At 41.6% G+C, this 25,582-nt stretch overlaps 1 protein-coding gene across 2 annotated transcripts in view; it reads right to left on the bottom strand.

The window, feature by feature from the left end:
- Window positions 1-25,582, bottom strand: part of FBXW4 (F-box and WD repeat domain containing 4) — a 71,169-nt gene that overhangs the window by 30,278 nt on the left and 15,309 nt on the right. For both annotated transcript variants that reach the window (XM_083443869.1, XM_083443870.1), the window contains exons 4-5: window positions 24,455-24,587; window positions 21,550-21,644 (exon numbers count right to left, since the gene is read on the bottom strand). In XM_083443869.1, coding sequence (XP_083299995.1) covers window positions 21,550-21,644; window positions 24,455-24,587 — 228 coding nt within the window. The remainder of the gene's footprint in view (window positions 1-21,549; window positions 21,645-24,454; window positions 24,588-25,582) is intronic.

Genomic DNA, 25,582 nt, shown 5'->3' with positions numbered 1-25,582 from the left:
TTTTGTTTTTGCAGGCCATTATATTTTGTGAGAATTATAAATGTCAGAGTTTGATTTTTGAGAGGCAGTATAATTGAATAGAAATGATGGCAATTGACTTTAAAATCCAGAGGCAGGTCCCAGATCCCAAACTTAAATATAGATTTCCAGTATGCCACAACTGCTTGCTGGGTATGAACTGCAGCATAAAGTCAGTCATTTGACGTCACTAAAATGTCTGCAGCAGTCCTCTGTATTGAAGGAATCTCTTCCCACCCCACCCACTAATCTGATACAAAATGTAGGAAGTCAGACTGTGCCCTGCTTTGTATAGCAGAAACAGGTGAGCCCATTGGGGATACTTAAACATATCATTCATATGCAGCAGTTCTCTGGCTATTATACTGTTTCTTGTTTGCCTGTGGCTGGTGGGTCCAACAGACACCAGGTTGTACCGTTATCATTTCCATCCAACATTTGCATCTGGGCATTCCGTGGAAAAGTGAAACAGGATGCATATTATCTTGAACATATATGACATTGTTACAACTGAATCTGTCATTACTGCTGATTGTTCTGAGGCAGTCCATTTAAGATCAGTACCTCCAGCACAACCGCAAAAACAGATAGTTCAGGATAGCTTTGGAAAGCCCAACGTATCCAGTTGCTAATATTATGTCAGCTGTGGGGGGGAGGGGTTGATTGCAAGGGCTAGGTAGCATCAGTTCACCACAATGCCATGATTTGATTGATTAATGAACTCATAAGCTCCCTCCTTCCCTTACTCCTGTGTCCGGTCAATTCTCACATACCTTGATAAACCACAGTTTACTGAACAGAGAAAACTATAATTTGTCTGCACACTGGGATTGCATGCAAGATTTGAACTGGGTTCACAACAATGTTTTGCCTAATTTGGGTGTAATGGCAAACTATGGTTTGCTACTAAATCAGGAGGAAAGCAGAGAATACAAGGAGACAAGAGAAGGTATAGCATAAGGCTCATTCATATAGCCTCAAACCATGGTTTAGTGTTATATTTGAACCAAGCCAGTGTATTTCCATATGGTTGCTTTACTGTTCACAGTCCAACTAGGTTTAAATTCTAATAGGGGCTGGGCTGCTGAGGCAGTTCATATAAATACTGTAATTTTAGATCACCACATTCTAGAGTCATATCAGTTACAGAGCTTTTACTTAAGTCATAAGCTATTCAGAAACTGTAGGTGGTTTACTGTGCAAATGAATTTGACCTACCGCTAACTAAAGAAAAATATTTAAACCAAAATTATAATGAATGAGTGAGTGAGTGGTGAGGAAACTATCATGAGACTTAGCTTTTACTCAGTGTATTGAAGATTCAAGGATTCAATTTTGAGACCAAGTATGAATGCTATGCAGTGAAATGACACAAATGGGGCAGAAAACCAGGACAAATTGGCCATACACAGTCTGCTGCATATAGACATCCCTTAAATACTGCCTTGGCTTTCACTGAGAAAATGCCTGCTGAGTTTATTACTTCAAAAAAATAATAGATAAAGGAATTATAGGCTGTGGCGGGGAACCCTTATTTCAATTGCTAGAACAGTAAATCACATTAAACTACACAGTACTCTCACATTTAAACTCGAGAATACAAGAACGGACCATGGCCTCTTTTTCAACACATACCCACACAACTGATTCTAGGTCTAAGATTAAAGTATTGATGCTGAAGACATTGACTAAATTCAGAAGTACTACAAAACCAAGGCTTCTTCTAACCTTAATTAAGAACCCACATCATAGTTTAAGCTTCCAGACTTACAAGAGGCAAACAGAGGTTTTGATTAGCCTTTTTGTTTCCCATTTGCTGAGCATTCAGCTTCATAAATTTACTCCTATTTCTATGATGTGACAGTCTCTTGAGGCAAAGTAATGGCCCTAACTGTGGTCTGCCAATGGTCTGTGAATACATACACAACAGCAAGCCATAGTCGGCTCAAATAGTGCTCTACAAATCAGTTTGAAACTGTAATCTACATCCTGGTGAGTCACATATTTTGAGATCTGACTTGGGTTAGACACTAAATCCACTAAATGGAGATCAGAAGCCTCCATTTCCATTTTAAACTAACTACTGCTTGTCCTTTCGTTCAAACTGGGAGCTGCAGTTAATTCTAGCTATGCTTATTATAAACAAACCAGGATCAGAAACGACAGCTTGAGCTTGGTTTGTTTGGTGAAAACTGATCACAGTTTGTTCTGGACTAGATGACAAGCTGTGATTAGTTCAAAACAGAAGTAAATGCTTCTGATCACCTCCTCGTGGCCACACTGCAGCAGAGGAGGTGCATCACCCTAAGGCTCAGCCGTGTAACCCTAATCTATGGTTTAAGGGCAGGGATGGGAGACCTGTGGCCCTTCAGATTTTGTTAGACACTAACTCCCATCAGCCCCAGCCATCTTAGCCAATGGTCATACAGCCAACAGCATCGAAGAGCCACAGATTCCCCAGTCCTGGTTCAGCCTAACATTCAAAGACAGCCATTATAGATCATAAAGCTGTTGAGCTATGACCAGAGTTATACTCATATGAAGAAATAGATGTTGGCATGTACCCAGAAGAGTTTGCATATCACTCAAAACAAATCAGAAAGTAAGTATGTTAAAAACTGGTTTCGGTAGGGAGATTAGTGGTAGAATTCTCCTTCAGTGACCGGCCAAGTTTTTTTGTTTTTGTTTTTAAACTAAATGGGAATATCTGAGAACGGGGAGGAAGGTATGTTACATCTTTGCTCCACCCACCATCTCCTGTATCTGCGGCCAGGGCTGAGGCTGTGAGAAACACCAGCAGTAGCCACCTAATAAGGACATCCTCATTTATGTGGGACTAATATCTAGCTGCTTCAACTGCTAGGAGATTCAACTGCAGAACAGCATTTGTTGGAACACCAGAAAAGAAATAGAGGGGGGACTTATATATACTTTTGCCCTGTTAGGGCATCACTGTCCATTTTATTGTGTTTTAAACTTATTGTAAATTGCCTCAAAAACTTTGGTTTGTATGTAGGGTATAAATACAAACAAACAAACAAATTGATAGGTCTGTGATCTCATGGACAATTCAAGCTCTTTTATTATGTTCCAAGGTGCTGTTCTTGCATCGCTGTCTGCTAGCATTCCTATCTACGTTAAGGGTGGAATTTTTGTTGTACTCTTAATTATAAAGCTGTGCTGTCATTAGTTTCCTAGAACATGGGTTGTGAAGAATAACAACTCCCATACAAGATTTGTATGGAACATTGTCAGGACGGAATTACCTGGACAAAACAGGGAGGGCTTGCTATGTTCTCTGCTCAATGGCCAACTGCATAGACGAGGAACCCCTTGGTTCTCAACATGTCACCTTCTGGCCTTTAGGTAGGGCTTAATGCGTCTGCCACAGAAAATCCTTCCACCTATATGCACAGCAGTTCCAGCAGCTACTCAGAGACAGGACAGTAGAGGGAAATGTGGGTTTTCTAAGGCTTCCACAGTACTGTGGACAAAGAACACAATTTCTGTTCAACTGATCAGATGGGTCCTCATGCCCCCTAAAGCACCTTACAAGAGGCAGTGAATGGCATTGTTGAATTTTTCAAAGCTTGCTCAGGTGTAAAGCTCCAGCGATTCCTTTTTGTGACTTATTTGTTCTCACTCTCCCTCCCTCTCTTGCTCCCCACTAGGTACATTCAAACCACTTAACAAGCAGGGAGGTTGGGATATATTTGTGGGAATCCTCCCTCCCTCCTCAAGGAAGGCATTTTATTTCCCCACCCAATGACAAACAAGCGCAAGAAAAAAGCCACAATTTCTAAGCAGCAGTTCACTCCCCCCCCCCCCACCTTCACTGGGTGACATTATTTTCCCTTAATTGCCTGGCAGGAATCGTTTATTTGAGGAGGAGGGATTCTCCCCTCTTCCCCCAAGGCTATATCGGGCTATTGAAGTTTAGTGGGCTTTCACCTGGAGACATTGGTAATTACCCCCTTTATTTTAAAGCTTCTACCTGTAGCTTCATACTTGGGGCTGGACACACTCTGCAGGGGAGCTTTGTTCCCACTAAATACAGCCCCTGAACAAATAGTCCCAGCAGCAGGAGCGCAGGGCAAAGTGGTAATTTTCAGTCCAGCATAATTAGCCAAGGTTCTTTTAGCCACCATCACTGAATGGAGGGACTTTGCCAAGGGAGGGTGGCCCATGTGGGAATGGCAGGCCCAGACATGCATGCAGTATGCAGACAAAAGCTTCTTGGGGGTCCAACCTGTTGAGGAGGAGAGGGGAGTGCAGCGGCACCTCTACCCAGAAAGGTCTCTCTACAAAGACCAAAGCACAGGTACCAGCACAGAAAGTCAATCTTCTTCTGGCTTTTATACTAAGCTCCAGACCCTCCTCCCCTCAAAACCAGATTAAAAGGGAAGAAAGTTGGCCTGTGCTGGGATGTCTGATCACCTATGATGTGTTAATTACCTGGTCCTTCCAAGGCTGCATTTAGGATGAAGTACTACTAGGGCTGCAGCAAAGGAACCAAGCTTGAAAAAACACTTTCCAGTTGCAAGTCAATGTGGATAAAAGAGTAAAAATAATTAAGAGCACTTTCTTTAGTGTGTAAGTTGCCCACATACTTTCACAGATGGCACTTTTCAAAAAAAGCAAACCAACTCCCCACTCTCAAGTTCATTTTGATACAGGCAATGAATGATTTGTGTGCGTTTGATAAGTGTGCAACCACGCATGCGAGCATCTCAGCAACCTGGAAATGGCCGGAAAAGGGGATGGAACTGGGGCATAGTGGGTTTTTGCATGCTCTACCACCGTGCGTGATGATCCGCAAAGCAACCCCCTTGCAAATCAGGGGTTGCCTGTACTATGTTGTGAAAGAATCAAACCAGGCACTTGTTTGAGCATATGAACTGGCTTTGGAAGTGGAAAGCACAATCTAATCTGGTTTTCTGTCAGTTTCTAGAATATGCATTTTGTTGAGGTGCACATCATGCCCTGTCAGAGAAAAGGGTGGGATATGTATGTATGTATGTAAATAATGAACAAACACGAGCAAAATAAGGCAGTGTATCATACAATTGACCAAGCATTTGCAAACTCTTGGGTTTTGACTGGAGGACACTTTCATGTAAGTAAACACTTGGTGGTATGGAAACTTCATAGCACAATCAATAGTACCACTAAGCTGGGCAATGGAACAGCTTCAAATCTGTGTATTTGTTATAAAGAAAAATATTCCCTTGGTAATAAACAAGTTTCTTCTACACGTTTTCAATAAAATATAAATATTTAAAATAAAAATTTATTTGGCACATTATCTCTGCATAAAAAAGCCCCTAAATTTATAAAGTGGCCTTTATAAAACTGCCCAACTGTTCCCATGTGACACTTGCCCTGGTACAAGCAGGATATACAAGCCAGGAAGCCTTGGCTTCCCATTATGTCTGAACCACAGATCGTTCTTTGTTGCTCCCTAACAAGTCATGATCAGCAAGCTAACAACAAACCATGCCTTAAGGTTGACTAGTGATTGTGGCTTGTTAGGGTGAAACAAACTGCAGTTCCTCACTGGGGTGTAACGGGAAACCTGGACTTCCCAATTCACACCAAGAAAAGTGTAGACTGGGAGCAACTGAGTGGTGTCACCAGCAAGCTGCTTATTCCTTGTGAAACACAAGTAAGACAGAAAGCCTGATTTACTGTTATGTACAATTGTGAATGTTGCGTGTTGATATATGCTTCCTGCAAAATCCTGATTTAGGAAATCTAGTACATCAATGTAGAGAAAACACAAACAAATGACAGCAGAAGACTGGAGGGAAATGCTTTCTTTTTCCTCTGCTACTAACTGACTGTATTTAGGGAAGCTGCAGTGGAAGCAACAGGTGTGACAACAAATAGCTGCCCTTCGCTTTGAAATTTCAGAATCAGTCTCAAAATGCAAGAGACCAAGAATTAAAGGCAGCCTTGTGGTTATGTTCAAACAAACTGCTCCTTCCAATTATCCCCCTTTATTTTTTTCACTCCTCTTTCTGGAGTAGGGGAGGGGCAACGGGTGCTTGTTCCTACCTTCTTTTCTGAAGGGAACAAGCTGCTGGTGCTGATTTTTAAGCTCCCAACCATGTGCTAATAAATCTCCAGCCTATCCGTCACCTCTGCGCAGCCTGCACTCCTTAAAGGAAATGGGCTCTCTCCCTCCAATTAGTTGTCTGTGTCCACCAACCATGGAACAGTCCTCATTTAACTTTCCCTCAACAGGTGGAAAATCGGACAAATACAGGCACTGCCATCTTACGGGGTGGGGAAGGGGGCAATGTTTACAAATTAGCCCCCCTCCAAAAAAAGCTACGGCATATTTTGCATGAATACCAAGCTAACCACCAGCATTTCTACGTAACACCCAATCCCTAAAAAAAATAATGTAAAGGTACCACATAAAAAAGCACAGAGGACAATGAACACTATGCCTCGTTTTAAGCTGCTTCCTGTATCCAAACTGTACCTTGTACTAGAAAGAACCCTACAATGATCCAAAAACTTTTCTGTAACACGGTCTGCACATTCAATTTGCTATATTTCTCCAGTCTCTGCCAAAGTTTTTCAGCACAAGAACTTTATGAATTGAACTACAATCCCAGCATCCATAAGCTTTTTTTTTTCTTTTCAAATGGACAGCACATTTATATATGGCATTTTTTTTGTTTTTGGAGCACTTCACATGTATCCCCTCCGTTATGCTGAAACAACTGTCCTCTATAGTGGGGCAATATTATTAGCCCTATGCAACCAGTGAGAATTGTGGCTTGCCTAAGGCTACCTAGCAGTTTGTGGTAAGATTTGAACCAAGGACTTCCTGCCTAGAACTTAGGCACTTAGCCACTATGCTGCACCAGCTCTCAACTAAGTTAGCACCAAGTACTATTGTTAAACTAATGTGATACAGAAGACAGCGTGTTTACTTTTTTTTTTTTTTTACTGAGGTTATGGTTCAAGGAGTGCATAAGATTTTCCAGAACCTAACATCTGTCTTTAAACTAGCTGAAGCTCACCTATATTGCAGGTTAGACATCTATATAAACAGTTTCTGTAAGCGTCAGCAGCAGGACAATTGGTAAAAGGGAATAAAAGCAAGTAGAATGACAGAGAAATGGAAGCCAAAAATTATAGCACCTTCCAGAAGCTTTTGCTATACTATACAACTTTCAGAAGGATGCCAGAACATGCAAGAACAAAGCTGCTAGATGTTTTCATGTTCCCCTTTTTGCATTGCTGATGCAGTCTACCTTCCAGCACGTACAGCCCATAGGAATTTCCCTGATCAAACAGTGCACCTGCACAGAAAAAACCATCCTGAATCTAAAGGTTTAAAACGCCTTTTACTTTCTAATCACCTACCACACAAATGTTCTTTAGTGTGGATGCCCCCCTCTCCCGCCGCCACCCCCGCCAACACACACATACAGGATGGGGCGGTAAAATTAAGAAATACACAAATAACCTCATTCTATGCTTGCAGACGGTTCAAACCACTAGGCCCCGTATACATCTATGAACACAGAAGGGCTAATAATACCTCTTCAAGTTCTCTACCCATTTAAAAATATTTGTAAATATATATCCCAGGAAGAGGGCTTTTCCTGTTTAAAGGCATTTTGTGAAGAGGCCCAGCACCCTCTCCCCCTGGTAATGAATCCCTGTAATGGAATGCCCTACACTCCAATTAGGAAGAAATGCTAATTTTCTCCAGTTGAGCACCCCCTATAGATGTATCTAATTTGTTTCAATGCTTTCATCTCTCCCCTCCATTGCATTTTCATTTAAAGGTTATGATCTGTTTGTGCCCTTCATGCTGCGCCCTGACAAGACACCCCTATGAGAGGGCTACGTGGCCCCTGCAACCTTTCTAACCTCTGTCCTGAACAAAAACCAAAGCTATTTTTCTCCTGCCTGATGGAGGGGACAGAGAAGAGAGGAGGCAGGAAAATCTGCTGAATAATAGTCCTTATTTTTATTATCTAAATAAACATTGCTATATTGGAAGCTCATGGATTATCCAAGGCAGATTTATAATATTCAGAAATGGGGAAGTTTCAGTATAATCTGAAACCAATAGAGCACCTAGGAGAGTCTTATATATTAAATATGGTATTTAATATATAAGATGGTATTAAATATGGTATTTAATATATTAAATATGGTACTACTTCACACACTCTAAGTCTGTGACTAAATGCAGAAGTTATGGCTTTAACACCAAGCCAGTTTTCTAATTTTTTCGCTCTGTCCCACCTCTCCTCTATTGAATAATGTCTAATGTATTCTGGAGAACTTGAAAGCTTGCTCACAATTGTCACTATTTTGTGACATTTTGGTTGGCCTTATAAAGTTATTATCCCTCTACAAATCAAGCAGAGAAGGTACCACCTTTCAGTGGACCAATTCCTATTTGTGAAAACAAGTTTCCCAACATTTATAGGGCTTACTTTCAGGCAAAAGTCAGGTTTTCTCATTTCAAAAGTCTCTAAGGGGTTCCTTTACACAAGACTGGATGAGGTTACTGTTAAGTGGATTTGTAGCCAGTTGATTGACCGAACCCAGAGTGCTCACTAACAGTTCCTCGCCATCCTGGGGGGGGATGACGAGTCGGGTGTCACGAGGTTCTGTCCTGGGTCTTGTTGTTCAACATCTTTACAAGCGACTTGGATGAAGGTATTGAGAGGATGCTCATCAAATTTGCAGATGACACAAAACTGAGAGGGGTAGCCAATGCCGCAGAAGATAGAATCAGGATTCCAGATGACCTTAACAGGTTGGAGAACTGGGCCCAAACTAACAAAATGAATTTAATTAGGGACAAATGTCAGGTTGTACACTTAGGCAGGAAAAACCGGATGCACAAATATAAGATGGAGGACACTTGGTTTGACATCAGTACCTACGAAAAGGATCTAGGGGTCTTAGTAGACCACAAGCTTAACATGAGTCAACCATGTGATGCAGCAGCAAAAAAAGGGTGAATGCTATTCTAGGCTGCATCAATAGAAATATAGTGTCCCGATCAAGGGAAGTAATAATCCCACTCTATTCTGCCTTGGCCAGACCACACCTTGAGTACTGTATCCAGTTCTGGGCACCACAGTTTAAGAAGGATACTGACAAGCTGGAATGTATGCTGAGGAGAGCAACCAACATGATCAGGGGTCTGAAATAAAGAATGGTTGAGGCATGTTTAGCCTGGTAAAGAGTAGACTGAGATGAGATATGATAACTATCTTCAAATATCTAAAGGATTGTCATGGGAAGGATGCAGTAAGGTTGTTTTCTCCTGCTCTGGAGGCTAGGAGCCAAACCAAGGGATTCAAGTTACAAGAGAGGAGATTCCAACTAAACATTCTGACAAGAGGTGGTGGACTCTCTTTCCCTGGAGGTTTTAAAGCAGAGGTTGGATCGCCATCGGTCATGGATGCTTTAGTTGAGATTCCTGCATTGCAGGGGGTTAGACTAGATGACCCTTCTAACTCTACAATTCTATGATTCTATGAACATATGAAGCTGCCTTATACCATTAGCTCATTTAGCTTAGCAGTGTCAACACTGACCGACAGGAACGCTCCAGGGATTCAGACAGAAGTATTTTCCCAGACCATGTGCTCTTCCAAGAAGATTTTAGAATTGTTCGAAGATGTGTGGCATCTGCATTTCCTCTGTAAAATGATAACATTGTGTGCCAAATACAATTTTGCACCAACTGTTGGAGCAATATCTAGATTGAAAAGGGCCAATAAACCTGGATCCTGACAAGACAGAGGTGCAGATTGTGGAAGATTCCCACAATGGCATATTCTGGATGGAGCTGCACTCCCTCTAAAGGAATATAGAGTCATTGAGGCCACTGAGGCCTAGAAGTGCCTATTCCCAGCTATGGCTTGTTTGCCAGCTACAGCTTTTCCTGGACTGGGGTAGTTTAACAACAGTTTACACTCTGATAACCTCACATTTAGACTATTGTAACGTAGTCTAAGTGGGGCAGCCCTCAAGGACAGTCTGAAAGCTGCAGTTGATGCAGAATGAGGTTCCCATATTCCTGTTATGTCTAAACTTGGGGGACTACAGTTAGTTCAAAAACAGAGGAAGATGCTTCTGATCTCACTGCCACCTCAGAAGAGATAGGGGTTCATAAGTCCAAGGATCATTCATGTAAATGCTAACCCATAGTGTAGCAGCACATCTGAAAAGGCCCATTGAGATACAGAGAAAAACAGGTTTTAAGGAACTTGTGAAGGGAATGTAACTTCTGAGATCAAGCACTATAAATAAACCACAATAGATAATATATTTATTATTATGCAAATCATGAATATTTAGGCTGGGAACCAAACAGCACAGACATTTAGTTTCTGTGTGATGGGGAATACTGTTCTTCCAAACAACACTCAGCCCTTGCTTCTGGAAAGTTCTCAGCACAAGTCTTCAAGTACACATGATTTTGTTTAGTGTCCTAACAAGTGCACAGAGAGAATCAAAGGAAAATCCTTAATTTTACAATTGCATTCTGAAGCAAATACAAGTTCTGCAGTGGATGAGCATAGATTTTAGATTCTACTTCTGCCTAGCTTAGAAGTTCCACTTAGTTGCAAACAGATGTGCCTTAACTGTATGTGAGTATGTTCAGGAAACATATAAATTAAAAAGCCATACATTTTATTGATATTGCCCACGTTTTCTTGATTTAAAACAATCCACCATGGTACTATATTGGGCGTCCTTGGCAGAAGATTTCAGGACATTTGAAATGATGGAACTTGTAACTGCACAACATACAGTACCAGAAACATACAACTGCATGCAATGGGCATGTAGTTATATGTTTCTTATATGTCATGCACGGTCACAAGTTCCTCCGTGACCAGTTACAGAAAGACTGGAAAGCTCTTAGAATACTTCCTCTGTTATTACGTATACTGCTCCAAGAGCATAAACAAGCATTAAGAGCTCAACCCCAATATATCCTGATTTATCTCTGCACTTGCCTGTTCTACCCAAAAAAGCATGAATTGTAGGACTATTTTGAACTGCAGCTGTTTCTGCCTGCCCCCTCAAAAAAGAAGGTAGTCAAAATAATGATCGGTTGCTCAAATCCCATGTACTACACCCCCAAAAACATGAGGAATGGGTAGGGAACACAAAACTTTGCTCTTCCCAGAGGAAATCTATTCCCCTGTCTCCCAAACACACTTTTCTATCTAGTCCATGTGAACAAGCACCCGAGTGGGAACAAGCGCTCCAGTGGGGCCCACTGCCTTTCATCCAAGAGATGTCTTTTCCCACTGGAAAATACATGCATTGTGTGAAAATATTTTAATATATTCATGCACATTCCTATAGTTAGCAGGCACAGAGGCACAGAGGGTGCCGGCAAAAGATACACTGCAGTAAGAATGCCACCTGTTCTCTCGGATGCCCACAAGCATGTAAATGGTGGGAATATACAGGATGGGTGCTGAGTGTTTATTGTGCTGCAGGAAGATTTTACTAATTACTTTCCTAAAGTCCAAAGCCGCACGCCTGTTCTCCTCCCGCCGCTGCCCCCCCCCCCAACAAAGCGAAGGGCAGAGAAGAGTAAAGGGGGAGAGGGAGAGGGAGAGAAAGAGAGAGAAAGCAAGGGATGCATTTCAAAGTTTCTCCAAGAACTGGAAGGGGAAAGAAAAGCCGGGTCTGATGTGAAATCATAGAGGTCAAAGGTGGGCCTCCCTCCCTTGTGAGAAAGCGGTAAATCAGGCCGGTTTATCAAACGATCATTTTCTTTTGAAACTGGAAGGCAGCAGCTGGGACAATTCTGCAGATGTGCTTGATGAGTTTGGGACAAAAATGGGCCACTCCTCTCCCCCTCCCCTCTAGAAGAGCTCCCAACAGGGGCTGCTTCTCCCTTCACTGCCTCCAAGAACCTCCCCTCCCTTCTTGGCGGTCAGCTGAGACCCCCACCCACTGATCGCTTTTGTCTTCTTGGCCTTTGGACACACTGGCAAGGCCCTTTATGAGACCCCAATCAAGACCCCCATGACACAGGTACCTAGTAGAGATACCAGGCCCTTTTCAAAGGAGGAACAACAAGGAAAATATGCTGAGCCCATTGTCTCCAAGCGACACTAGAGGAGATGAAAGGGACGGGCTGCCCTTTCTGCCAAGGCTGTCTGCCAATCATCCCCACTTATTAAGGTCACAATGTAGAAAATTTTGACCTACATTTAATCAAAGAGTCATTAGACCTTTATAAGCCACAGGGGAAGGTGGAACTATGCCACAAATACAGAGGGAAAAGACTGTACCCTGATATTGTTTTTCCCAGGGTCAAAGCCAGCTGGTGCCACCTGGTGGCCCCCTTCCTATGTAGGTGGGTCACACCTGACTGCAGGTTTACCTGGTGGCAGCAGCAGTCAGCTGGGAAGTCACCACCCAAATTTTCTCTAAATACCCTGAGAAACTGCAGTTTTGGGAGCTCCAGGACACTGTGGGAATTCAAAATAGTGGTTGATAGATGCCCGGCCTCTGAACACATTCCAGCTTGTCAATAATTTTCTTAAACTGTGGTTCCCAAAACTGGACACAGTACTCCACCTGTGATCTGACGAAGGCAAAATAGAGCAGAACCATTACTTCCCTTGATCAGGACATTATACTTCTGTTGATGCAGCCTAAGACCCCTATATCATTTTCAGATGTACTATAGGCAAGCCAGGTGTCCCCATCTTATATTTGTGCAGCTCTTTCTTCCTGCCTAAGTGTAGAACCTTACATTTTCCCCTGTTGATATGTGTTTTATTAGTTTATTAGTTTTGGCCCAGTTCTCCAATCTGTTAAGATCATGTGGAAACCCAATTCTGCCTGCTGCAGTATTAGCTACTATTCCCAGTTTGATGTCACCAGGGGCAGACTTTGGTCTTTCAAATTTCAGCAGTGTCCTATATGAGTCCAAAATTTGGTGCCCACGCCCCCTCACCTTCTGTTCTGCATAGCTGTGATACCCTGTGGCACTCGCTAGGCTAAGCACCCAGTGCAGCAGAACTGGTTGCACTACCCTAAATCCACCTGTGGTGTCATCTGCAAATCTGATGAGCATCCCCTCAATTCCTTCATGCAAGTCATTTATAAAGGTGTCAAACAGCAACAGGCCCAGGACAAAGCTCTGTGGCACCCTACTTGTCATTTCCCCCCCCCCAGGATTATGGGGAACTGTTGGTGAGCACTCTTTGGGTTCAGTCAGTCAACCAGCTACAAATCCACCTAACAGGTACCTGGTCTAGCCCATATTTTACCAGCTTATATGCAAGAATATCTTAGGGACTTGTCAAAAGCCTTACTGAAATCAAGATGCACTAAGTCCACAGCATTCCCCTGATCCACCAAGCTTGTAACTCTATCAAAAAAAGAAATGAGATTTATCTGGCTGCCTGGTATTAACATCCAAGCTGACTGTCTGGTAGTTTCCTGGGTCTTCCTTTTCTCCATTTTTGAAGATGAACATTTGCCCACCTCCAGTCTGCAGAAACCTCATCTGTTCTCTAAGAATTCTCAAAGATCATAAACATAAGCTCTAAGATTAAATCTGCAAGTTCCTTTGGTATCCTTGGGTGCAGCTCATCAGGTCCTGGAGATCTGAATTCGTTTAAAGTAGCCAGGTATTTCCTTACCACACACAAGACACTCAGGTCCCAATCTCAGAAAGCAACACCTCAGATCCTACGTGTCTCTTAAATGAGAGAATCTCAATCTAAAAGCTTTGTCTCCAAATACCTACAAAACTGTCCCAATTCACACAAGCAGCTCTTGCTTATGAAAATGTGTTATGTAACCATATTCCTTCATAATTGTTGAAAGCTGGAGAACAAAGATAAAGTTACTACATGAAAAACATGCCATATAAACAAGCTGTTTACATGGCACAACATCAGTTTGCCACTGCTAAAGGTGATACAGAAAGATTATACAACTGCAACAGGGCACGGAAGATAAAGCTGTTCAACAAGACTCACTCAAGGCAGACAAACAGTTGACAATATAAAAGGGCAGGGAAACCTTGCAATTCAGAGACCAATTTAGCTTTCAGAACAGGTCTTCACAGAGCCAGAATAAGAATGTGTATGTCCTGTGTCCTACATTAATCACCAGACAGGATAGTTTTAATGGCAGTCCTGCAACTCGATCCAGCTAGCACCTGCAGAGACACTGGCTGGCAGCTTTCACCTCCTTGTTACTGTAAATGCCTGAAGTTCTGATCAGGTTTCCTGGAACTGATGCAACACGTGGGCTACCAAAACAGTTTGGCCACATGACACTGCTCACTAAATGAAACTGCTTTAGAAGGCAATTGGCACCGCATGGCCACAAAGGCCCAAGAGAAATACGGCTGCATGGCAGGTCCTTAATATCATGACTAATGTCAGATCTCTTCAAGTTTAGCATGCACCCTTTCCTGTATATTTCCAGATTATTTCTGCTTGAATAGGCAGCAGAAGAACAAACAAAATAAATAACTGCCTCCCCAGTATCATCTTCTGGCATGTTGTGGCTTCTACCATAATGTGACGTGGTTCTTAGGGGCTCAAAGGACACATAAAATTAGGGTATTTTGATAGAAGAGTGCTTTGTTCTCAGTCTTTAGGAAAAACAGTTATGTAATATCTCTAATGTAGTAAAATATTTTGGGCTCTCAGTCTATAAGGAATAAATTCTCAGTCTACAAGTGTAAAATCCAGATAGTTATTTGCCCTAGGCCAACACATGATTCCACACATGATATGAGATTAGCATTGCATGTTTCAGACACTATTTACTGCAACATGCAACATTCCTTCTAGAACAATGCTGATGTATATACTTGAGCCTTTAAAACACTTTCCACATAGTTTGCTAAGCATGCCCTAATTTGCTGTCCTGTATTGGAAATAAATTGCAGCACCAAAATGCCTGTGCAGCTTATATACATCAAAGCTCAATTTCCTGCCCCCGTTTTCTTTAGCTCACTCTGATATACACTCCCAACAAACTTATCCTCTCAAGAGCTCACCCACACCAGTTTTAACATATTTTGAAGCTGCCAGCAGTGCTGAGAAAGAGCACTCAAAATTTCTTTCCCACTTTCCATATACACCCTTCATCCTCATGAGTTCTTGTTTAAAGGGTGTCCAGTGCTGGTTACACCTGAGGCAATCACATACCAAATGGGCCCCAAACAAGCCTTTGAAGGGAAGAGGAAAAAAGACAAGAAACATGGACAACAACTAACTCTCTAATTGAAGGAGAAAGGCTAGCATCCTGCTGCCTGGGTACCTGTGCAGGTCTGTTGCGGATTCTCTTTGAACATTTGGCAGGTCGCTGCCCTCCCCAGAGAAAGATGAAAAAAAATAAAGCAATGATTACTATTGTAGCTGACTAGTGAGGCAGCCTTGCACGAGTCAGGCCATGAAAGGCCTAGTTGCTGAAAAACAAACCCTTAATTTAAATGTTAATGAAAGTGCTGTGGAGACATCAGAGAGTTACGTTTTTGAGGGTTTTTTCCTCGCTTTTTTGCAAGAAGCAGATATACCACCAGTAGAATTTATGGCCCCCGTTGCCTCCCCTCTTGCTATCCCTGCTTCATCAGGCAGTGAAGTTAAAAAAAAAACTAATTTTAACATTAACTCCACACTTCCACCCTGGGATGCAATTGCTAAATTATCTGCTGGCAGGACACTGATCAAAGGTGGAAAAACAAAGGCACACTGCACAGCCAAGCAAAAGTAAACAGTGGCCATGGCCCAGGAAAATTACCTTCTCCATCCCTCCCCTTGGAAGTTTGAAAAATGGAGGCGAAAGATCACTGACTGGAAATGGAAACCTGCAGTCTTATGTGGGACCCCTGAACTGTAATCAATGTGACAGGAGAAACTAACACGGGCATTTTCTCCTTCACTGTGCAAAATGGTAGAAGAGATGGGTTTCTCCCCTAGCCTCACAGGAAAACCCTCTGCACCTGGAAATCGGAAATTAAAATCACAGCAGCAGCTGTACCACATAAACCTATGGAACTACATTAAAGGAGAACCTGACATTAGCTGCCAACTTCCTAATAGAATGAAGTCTCTCAGAATAGTTGTCTCCTCATTACAATGCTCTGACAAGCTCAGCAGAGAGAAGAAATTCATTTTAAATATTTTCCCTCTAACCTGTGAGCACCGTCATTTGCTATGATGAAAGAGTATATTTTCTGAAGGGTATGAGAAAATGTGGCATCACTATCACAATCTTTAATATTCTACAAGATTCCACCATTCAACAAATCTAAAGCTATTGATTTAAGCAAATAGGTTAACAGGATCAAAACAGAAATATATAACAATATTGCTCCCATCATATGGAAAGGAGAATAAAGTTTAGCTGGAAAAATCACTGCAGTATTTTTTTTTGGGGGGGGGGGGATAGCTAAACTATTATCTGTAGGGAACAGCCCTGCAGTTCCACCTTAATAGTAAGCTTTAGATTATGGTCCATTTGGGGAAGCACACAGTTCTGCAAACTGAACCACAGCTTTGCAAATCTAGCTGGGCTCTTAACAGTGCATTTGCCAACATCAATAACAAGTTAAACCTCCTTTTAGATAACACACATCACTTCAGTTTCCTCACTGCAGTAGCAGAGGAAGCAGATGAACATATTGCCATTATGGAGTTAGCAGTAGCCTAGGATCATAGTGCTACAAGAGATTGGCATAACAAGAGAAGAAGATCCAGCACTACTCAATGAATATGGCAAACTCTGTTGCAATGAAAAACTGCCAAACAGATTAGCTCAAAGTACTGAGGAACGCACCCCATCATCAACTGGATCAGACTGCAGACAGCAGGTGGAAACAAGAAAGTGTGTCCACAGGACTTGAGGAAAGTCAAATGTGCATTCAACTTTGCCATACGCAGTGTCTGGATATTGAGCACATGCTGGTATCCTAGTCATCTGTATCACAAATGTTGGGGAGGAAACCCTGAGACAAGTGCAGCCAGGATGACCCAAAGCACCTCCAAGAATATGTTTCTGCTTTCAACCCCTATACAGAAGTGGCTGCATATCAGTACTAAGTATCCTAATTGAGCAGAGATAGAATGCTCAATATTAGCACATGATCTATAAGTTTTGTTGATTGTAAGATAAAAGCCAAATGAATCAAACCTACAATGTATTTTGGACTAAAGCAAAAATATTCTGTTTGCTAACAATTAGTAATAATAGTGTTCAGATCCATCAGAAAGGCAATGTTTCAGCATCCTAAATATATATATATGTAGATCAAAGGAGAAAAAGATCCTAAAGTCAGGCAAGGATACTGAATCACCCGAAGGTTAACTCTTCCCAAAGAGATGAAACGTTCAGTTTAGCTTGTGGGGGGACTCTCACACTACACTAAGAGTACTCACTCTTGCCCCCAAACTCACTTTCTTCTAGGATAGCGGCAACATTTTCTTGGAAGCGACAGGTTTATAGGTTAGCCGACACCTTCGCTCTGTGGAATTTTAATTAACTTCTCCCATCATTAATATGTTAAGGAGCAGAGGTTCTATTATATAGGGTCAGCCCGTGTTTCAGGCCTTGCTATATCAGCCGTCAAATTGAAGAATTAATGACGTGGCTAATCGGTTCTAATACTTGAGGGGTGGGGAGGGAAGAGAGGTGCAGTGGGATCAGCAGTCTCATAAAACAAGCCGAGTGATCCAAACCTGATTGCTGATGGAGAAGCCACTCTGCAAGCTTCCATTTATCACTCAGTGGGGGGGAAATGAAGCTAGGTAAATATTGTGACAGAGAGTGTGTGTTCACTCCAGGGAGAGAAGTCAGTGTTCTGACAAGAGGCCAGCCCTGCGGGTCATCACTTAGGAGGATAAAACAGTGTTCTGCAAGGGCTCTCCCAGTCACAGGAGCACATCCAGTGCATACTGCGTAAAGCTTAAGGGGATGAGCTCTGAAGAGGCAGGCTGAAGGCTCTTAGTGCTGGTCTATCTGATGCACATGCATTTTAAAAAAACAGACATGTCCACTGGTTCGTGCTGGCAACAGTACACCACTATGATAGTTCTTATGTTCACTAATTTAAAGGGCATTCCAAATGGTCTTCACTCAACAGTTTGGTGCTTAAAAAGGCAAGCATGTGCTCACTAATTGCCAGGGTTTGGCCCTCTGAGGTCTCCTTGGAGGAAGAGCATGTCTCCTCATGCTCAGAGAAGGAGGGAAGATACAATTCCAATGAAGGAAGAATGGCAGAAAAAAGTTAATAGAATATATAGAAATGGCAAGACTGACAAACAGAATAAGATTAAGATAAAAAAAACTATTTGAGGAAGATTGGAAATGTTGTATGGCATATTTAGAGACATACTGTAAACATATTAAGAGGTTAACAATAACAGAAGAAATTCAGCAGTGAAAAAAATTATTGAGCTATGAAGACGAAAATAAGATAGAGGGAGAAATTAGAATATGTAGTGGAAAGGAAGTCAATAAAAATTGTGTATTTCTTTATTTGTAATGTTGTAAAATACAGTGTGAAATGAAAATGAAATTGGGGTGGGAGGAGAGTGTGTCTCCTAAGCAGATCTCAGTAACCCAGTAACCCAGAAGAGCTGTTGAATATAGACATGCCTGCTCCAAGTCTGGAGGTCCCCACACATCTGGGCTCCAAGCCAGCCGTCAAGCAACACCCATATTTCACCCAGGGCCATATGAGAAGAGGAGATGGTGAGCAACACAAGAGATTTGGGAGCACACCAGCGTTACCAGATAGCTGCATGTGAGGTTACTTAGGAAGAGAGGGAAAAGGTGGAAGCACCTGCCTGAATCAGGGCCTGGCTGAGAGCCAGGAAAGGAATGAGCACCCAGCTCCTAATCTGAACAGCTTCATCACTAAAGCAACAGCTCCAGCCTTCCTGAACTGAGGGAATGAACACGAAATTCAAGCAATTGATGTGAACCAGTAAAGGACAACAAGGTCAAGGTACTCCATGCCTTGGTAACTTCCAAACAGGATTATTGTGATGTGCTCTACGTGGGGCTACTTTTGAAGACGACTTGGAAACTTCAGCTGGTTCAAAATGCAGCAGCCAGACTGCTGAGGTTCCCTTAGAATGCATACAAGAGCCCTAATTCAAGGTGCTCACATTAGTGTTCAAAGCCCTAAATGACTTAGGTTTCAAATATCTTAAATACCACCTCCTTCCCCACAAACCCTCATGGGTATTAACAGAAGGGGCCCTCTTGGTAATTCCACCACCCTCAGAGGTTTGAGGGGTGGTGCCCCAGGAGAAGGCCTTCCCCATAAAGGATTCCTTTCTTTACCCTAGCCTTTGACACTAGAGATTATGTTGTTGTTGTTGTTGTTGTTGTTGTTGTTGTTGTTGTTCCACCATTCATCCATAGTTCTCAATACCCATCTATTCCTGTGACTGTAATTTGATTTCACTGCTTTTAATATACTGAAACTGAATATTGATGACTACGATGATATACACAAGAGAGGGAGAAGCAGTCATCACAACAGGACAATGTTCAACTTAGCATAATTGGATGCTTTGATTCTCAACAGCCTAATGCAAGTTTTCAAAAGCTTATGAAAAAACTAGGCTCTGCTTCAAATGTAAGACAAGTTTGCCACAGAAAAGCTCATTGTAATTCAGAACAGAAAACGAGCTTCCTCAAAGAATAACTACCTTGCTGCAAGCTGCTTTTGAGGTTAAATACCTTAAAATAAAAGTTGAGTCAGGGTACAAAGCCCTTCCAAATCTTCAAGATACAAGGCACTGCTCAAGCCTTGCGTAGTTCAGTTTTGTGACTTTTGTATACAATTGTAACTTATGGCCAACATTCAGTTCTTAACATTAGCAGAGTAGCAATATGATTACAAAATAACTCATTGGAACAGTTTAATTTCCTCTGTGTATCTTTCCCCAACACATCAGATTTTGTTCACAGATGCCCAGCTGTGACAAGAACAGTAGCCAGAAGATACTCCCATGTGTTTTAATGACTCTTATCAACATTCCCACAGAAAATGAGTGGTTCTCTCGTGCCCCAATGGTACAGAGCAGCTTCGGGGAATCTGCAAGTTCTTATGTAGAGATACCTTTTTCATTCTGCAGCATCAACAGAAGAGGCTGTCAGAAATAGAACCAAACGATGGGCTTTGGCAATAGAGCATGCACAACAGAATCTGCTTTGCATTTTGCTTTTTTCGTTGCCAGGGGACGAGCAGTGAATAAGTTTCATATAGGAAATACATATGTAGAATGTGTCAAAATGAAATTTGCTTATTTTTACAGTATTCTCAGGAACTCTGAGGTCAAGTGCCATAAACACAGTCTCAATTTAAAATATGGTTCTCTATCTTCCAACAGCACTTGAGTATGCTGCACTTAAAGGAAGAGCAGATTTTTCTCATTCCAATCCTTCCATGGATTGGTTGTAGCTAATTGTAAATCCCACCTATCTTCCAACTGTACAGGGATTTTCTATTAATTAGTTTTGGAATTAGTATGCAGAATGAACTGATTGAACTTGCTGCAGTTTTCTGTTTCTTCAGTTCCTTGGACTGGTGATTTGCCATGAGCAATTCTATGTATTAACATATCACACAGGGGGTGGAGGGTGGGATAGTATGATCATATCGATAGTATGTTTCATGGCAAAGGCCATGGTACTAGATAATGACCAACTTGCTACAGCTAGCCTGTAACCACTCTAAGCCTTCTCTCTCTTGAATCTTCTGAGCAAAACACTGTATTTTGTACTTAAGAAAAAGCAATACTGTACAGTACTTTGCAGATTGTAATTGCGATATGGAATGTGGTTGTACAAGTGGCAACAATTGGATACAGCTTGTGACACAGTGGTGAGTGACAGAACTACTCCCATGCTCAATCACATTCCATCAGTTGCAATTAAGTTGCTTTGAGTGTGTACAGATCCCCACTGCATAATGCAGAAAGGCAAGGAAAAGATTAAAAATCAGCCAACAGCCGAAAAACTAACCCTCATCCCTTCCCACAAAAAAAGTACAACTTACTTTTTATGCTTTCATAGGCATAGAGGATATAATATTGCTCTTGCCAAAGTGGCGCTTGCAAGGGTATTGTGCAAGTGTAAGCTTTGGGTGAAGAGAAAAAAGAGAAAACTAAAGATCCTTATGCAGAAAGTATTTGGTACAATATCTAAGTCAGTGCACCCCTTGACTTCACCCATACAGACCAGAGTATTCTGCAAGTTCAAACTTCTTTTTTCTAGAACCCAAAAGGCAAGAGAAATAGAAGGAAATGCTCTTAATTCCACAAAAAATATAGAGTAGTCTTATCTACCTAATTTACTGTTTCTACACAAAAAAGAGTTTTGAGTCACAGAACTGATGATACTTAAATGCTGAGTTCTAGACCTCCTGAATACTTGGTATAATAGGGAACTTTAGACCTAAAGAAAAACCAGATTTAACATGAGGTGTGCATACATTCAAATGCAATTTTTATATTGCGTTACCTTGATAATGGACTAATGGCAATGGACCAGACCCGGTCTTCAGTCTGTATGGTGTGCAAACACTGCCCAGCTCTGCCTGGTGATAAGGACCAAACCTAGAGAGAGAGAAAGCGCAAATGAACACCACACAACAAAAAAGTACAAGATAAAAGTGTTAATAGCAGCTGTGTTTGGAAATGATCCCTCACAAAGAAATCTTGGGAGCACAATTTGAAATTAGCAGAGTAAACTTAAATCAACTTCTTTACCCCTGCGATATTTTGACTGCATGCTTTCTAAGCAAAGAAATGATAGAAGAGATTAGTAGCAGCTTCTGTCCAAATCAGTCCCAGTTCCGGTGCTAAAAGCAGAGAACAATCATCTGAAATGCATCTGCTCAAATTATGTTGAAGGTCTGCATGTCAGAACAAATTTAGATTTTATCTCATCTTTATTCTTATGGTTCCTTGTCTGGGCAAATCTTTAAAGCCTTCTCTCCAAGTTTGTTGCAAAACAATAGAAGCACATGGAGAATGGGGCAGTCTAATTTCCCGTGCAGTGCCCCCTTCTGTACTAATTGTTAAAACATGCTCAAATCCCTTAATGCACATTCACACTTTGATAATACTTGTTCTCCCACAATACATGTTGTTTATTACCAGGGTAAAGTGACTTGTTTATGAGCTTTCAGAAATCTGTTACTGACATACTGAATAAAGCTTAAGCTTGTGTTCCTGACAACCTTTTGAATACCATCACTTCTTTCCTCTACCCCCAACAAATTCATCTCCCATTTTCTGGATCCTGAGATTTTGGTTTCTGATTCCCTCCCCAACTATCCCCCAATGTCTTAAGGGAATTCAAAGCTGGGAGTGTTGTATTTGTTTGTTTGTTGATAATGCTCAGGATTGCAGGCTATTCGGTGTCAGAGGGGAATTTGGCACCTAGTGTCAGCAAAAGCAGCAGAAAAGTTGAGCTCTTTTAATGCACCCCTATCTCATACAGGTTAAAAATATGGCTGGGAGCATGCTATCTGGTGCCTATCAATGAGGAATGTGCATTAGCAGCTACTCAAAGCTCAGCCCTAATCAACACTCACTATCCCTCCAATGCACTTATAGTTCCCATTAGAGACCTACTAGGGATTCCCTTCTAGCTAGGAGTCAACACAAGGAAAATGTCACTTGGTAAAAATAAAAGCAAATTCCCTGCTCATAAGGATCAGGCTGGAAGAGTGTTAGGTGAGCCAGATTCCATTTCTGGTTTTTTTAAAAAAAGACAATGAGCACAATTAAAGCAGAATTCCCTTTGACTTTGAGGATTTTGCCCTCAAGGTCACAAGATTCCAGTGGCAGGGCATCAAAGAATCCCACATAATGGATAGTTTAATTCAGTGTGATTGAAATTCAGAAACTGAGCTACTTTTCCATTCAGATCTCAGCCTGATGGGCCACAACAGGAGCACTGTTGAACATACAGTAAAATATTAAGAAATGTGTTCCCGAATGCATGTTTGGGTTAAAAGTAGGTCCTGGGTCTGAAAAGGTTGAAGATACCAGCTGTAGAAGTTCTGGCATTTTATTGTTCTCATAGGTGGGAAGTATAGATTCATAGAATCATAGAAGAATCATAGAGTTGGAAGGGATCCCGAGGGTCATCTAATCCAACCCCCTGCAATGCAGGAATCTCAACTAAAGCATATATCACAGATGGCCATTCAACCTCTGCTTAAAAAGCGCCAAGGAAGCAAACAGCTGACAATAAACAATGAGTCATAATACAAATAACGTAAACAGCAAATAGAGCATTTTTGCCACTGGTTGACACTTTTGAAACACTTCACATTCTTCTGCTGCTGTTCAGCCTATCCTCTTAGTGGATTTCTTCCGACTCTCCAAATTGTCAGAACCATTTGGCCAGTGCCAGAACCATTTGGTCAGTGCCCCATAAGGAAACTATCAGTTAAGACACAGTCTGCTGGCTGCTTGGGTGGGAATTGTTGCATGCTCATTGAAAGCAGCTCTAGAGATAACCCAGATCCAGATCTTAAACTAAGAGTAGGGAGCGTAGCGTCAGAAAAGCTAGGACTGTTCACTAAAGCTGGACTAATCCTGGTCACTACCCCAAAGAATGTTCTTCCATCGTAAGGGTAATGTCAGAGGAAGAAAAACACTAAATCCCTCTACATGTGTTCTCTCTGACAGCTTGCCACCCCAAACCTCAATAAATAAAAGCTCATGAAAAAATAAGCTGTTGCTCCACATCACTGCTAGCTAAAACACACACACAGAGAGAATCTTGCATCTCCCCATTTCTCTCTAGGCAAATAAAAATATGACTCAGACAGTGAAAACTTTGGCTCTCAACAAGGGCCAGAAACCATATGGCCCTCTAAATGTTGTTGGAATCCACCTTCAAGGATTATGGGAATTGTAGTTTTCCATCATTTGGAGGGCCACAGGTTCCCAACACATGCTCTAAACTAAGCATGTATGCTCTTTCAGCCCTAGAATCTTATAAAGGAAGGAAGAAATGGCTGTATAAATATTCTGTTCTCCAAGGGATCCCACTCAATTCAGCAAAAGAACTAACAGACAGAAGCCTTAAAGGGCAATGGAACCAGGACTCTGTAATCTGATTTTTGACTGTCATAAATCTCAGCAGGCCTATATAATGTCTGTGTCACAAGAGAAATGTAGTTAGTTACTCCACTTTGGGCAGGTGGCTATGAGATACATGTCTGAAACATTTGAGATAAACTTGTATAGATGTAAGAAAATCCTGGAAATGGGCAGCAATGAAGCTGAAAAATTTGTTTAGCTGTTAATCCAAAAGAGAGGGAAGAGAACAGTATTCCCCCATTCCATCTTCCGATTTCCTTTTCATACACACACTCCTAAGTATAAAGCAAGACATAGACACTCACCTTTGCTGTTCTGTCCCGTGAACCACTCACAACGATAGCTCCTTGACAATCCACACAGTTCACTTCCTGTTCATGCCCCAAGAACTTGAAGCTGAAGGAGCCATTCAGCTTATGAAGGACAATATTGCCATCTCTGAAAAACAAAACCACAGTGAAGAAGGTGCATCTCCTTGGAACAAATGCCACAAGGCATTGATAACTCTGGCAAATGGCATGAGAGCTTCTCATATCCAAATCTACTCTCCTTCACTGAGGGTCAATTAACTGAATTCCGCTTCAGATTATCCCTGCTAATGAAGATGCAAAAGACAGATTTGAGAGAGCATGACGTAGAAGTGCTCTTCATGCTCTAGCTGGAGATATACCAACACAGTAGTAGTTTCATTTTCTAAATACAACACATTATCTACACATACATTCAACCCAGCACATGCAGACAGGAGAGATCTCACCTCTGAGACCAGTAAGTCTTGAAAATTCCAAGCTACAACAATGATAGAAACTAATGCAAACATCAAAATTGCCCTTTCTTTTCATTTATTTCATTTATTTCAAAAACTAGTATACAGAGATATTCATGAAGTATTTATCCAATGCAGCATATACATTCTATACTTAATTTGCCACTGAAGACAACAAAGGACTTGCTCACATGTCCTAAAAGGTTTGGCAAATCCATGACCCCCACGTGACAAATGAACAAAGCACATACATGGTTTAACACTCTTGGTCACAGTCTTGCAATAGGATAGCCCTGGGGAGGGCTGTTTGTATATGCCATACTAAAAAAGAAATACAAGCTGTGATTAAGCAACCCATACTCCGTACCAAGAGAAGCTGAATTTAGCCACATGCATAAATTATGCAAACTGAGCAAAAATCCATAATCTCTTATTTTGCATAAATTATTCCACATTTTTTGATAGCCAAGGCTATGCAGGCTACAGAAGTTCCAACTGCAACCACTGGAAATCTGTTTCAGTCAACCTTCAGTTTTTGATCATATCCTTGCAGCTGTAAGGGCCAGAAGCCTGCCCTTTAAGAGTAAAATAAAAGAAAGCTTAAATTCTCAGTAAACTGAATTTTGTTGCCCCATATAACATTTCACACTTCTGCAGAATCACAGCA

Source organism: Podarcis tiliguerta (assembly GCF_965153285.1).
Source record: "Podarcis tiliguerta genome assembly, chromosome: 5".
Lineage (NCBI taxonomy): Eukaryota > Metazoa > Chordata > Lepidosauria > Squamata > Lacertidae > Podarcis > Podarcis tiliguerta.
The sequence above is the reverse complement of the archived record's forward strand: the minus strand, read 5'-3'. Positions and strand labels throughout refer to the sequence as shown.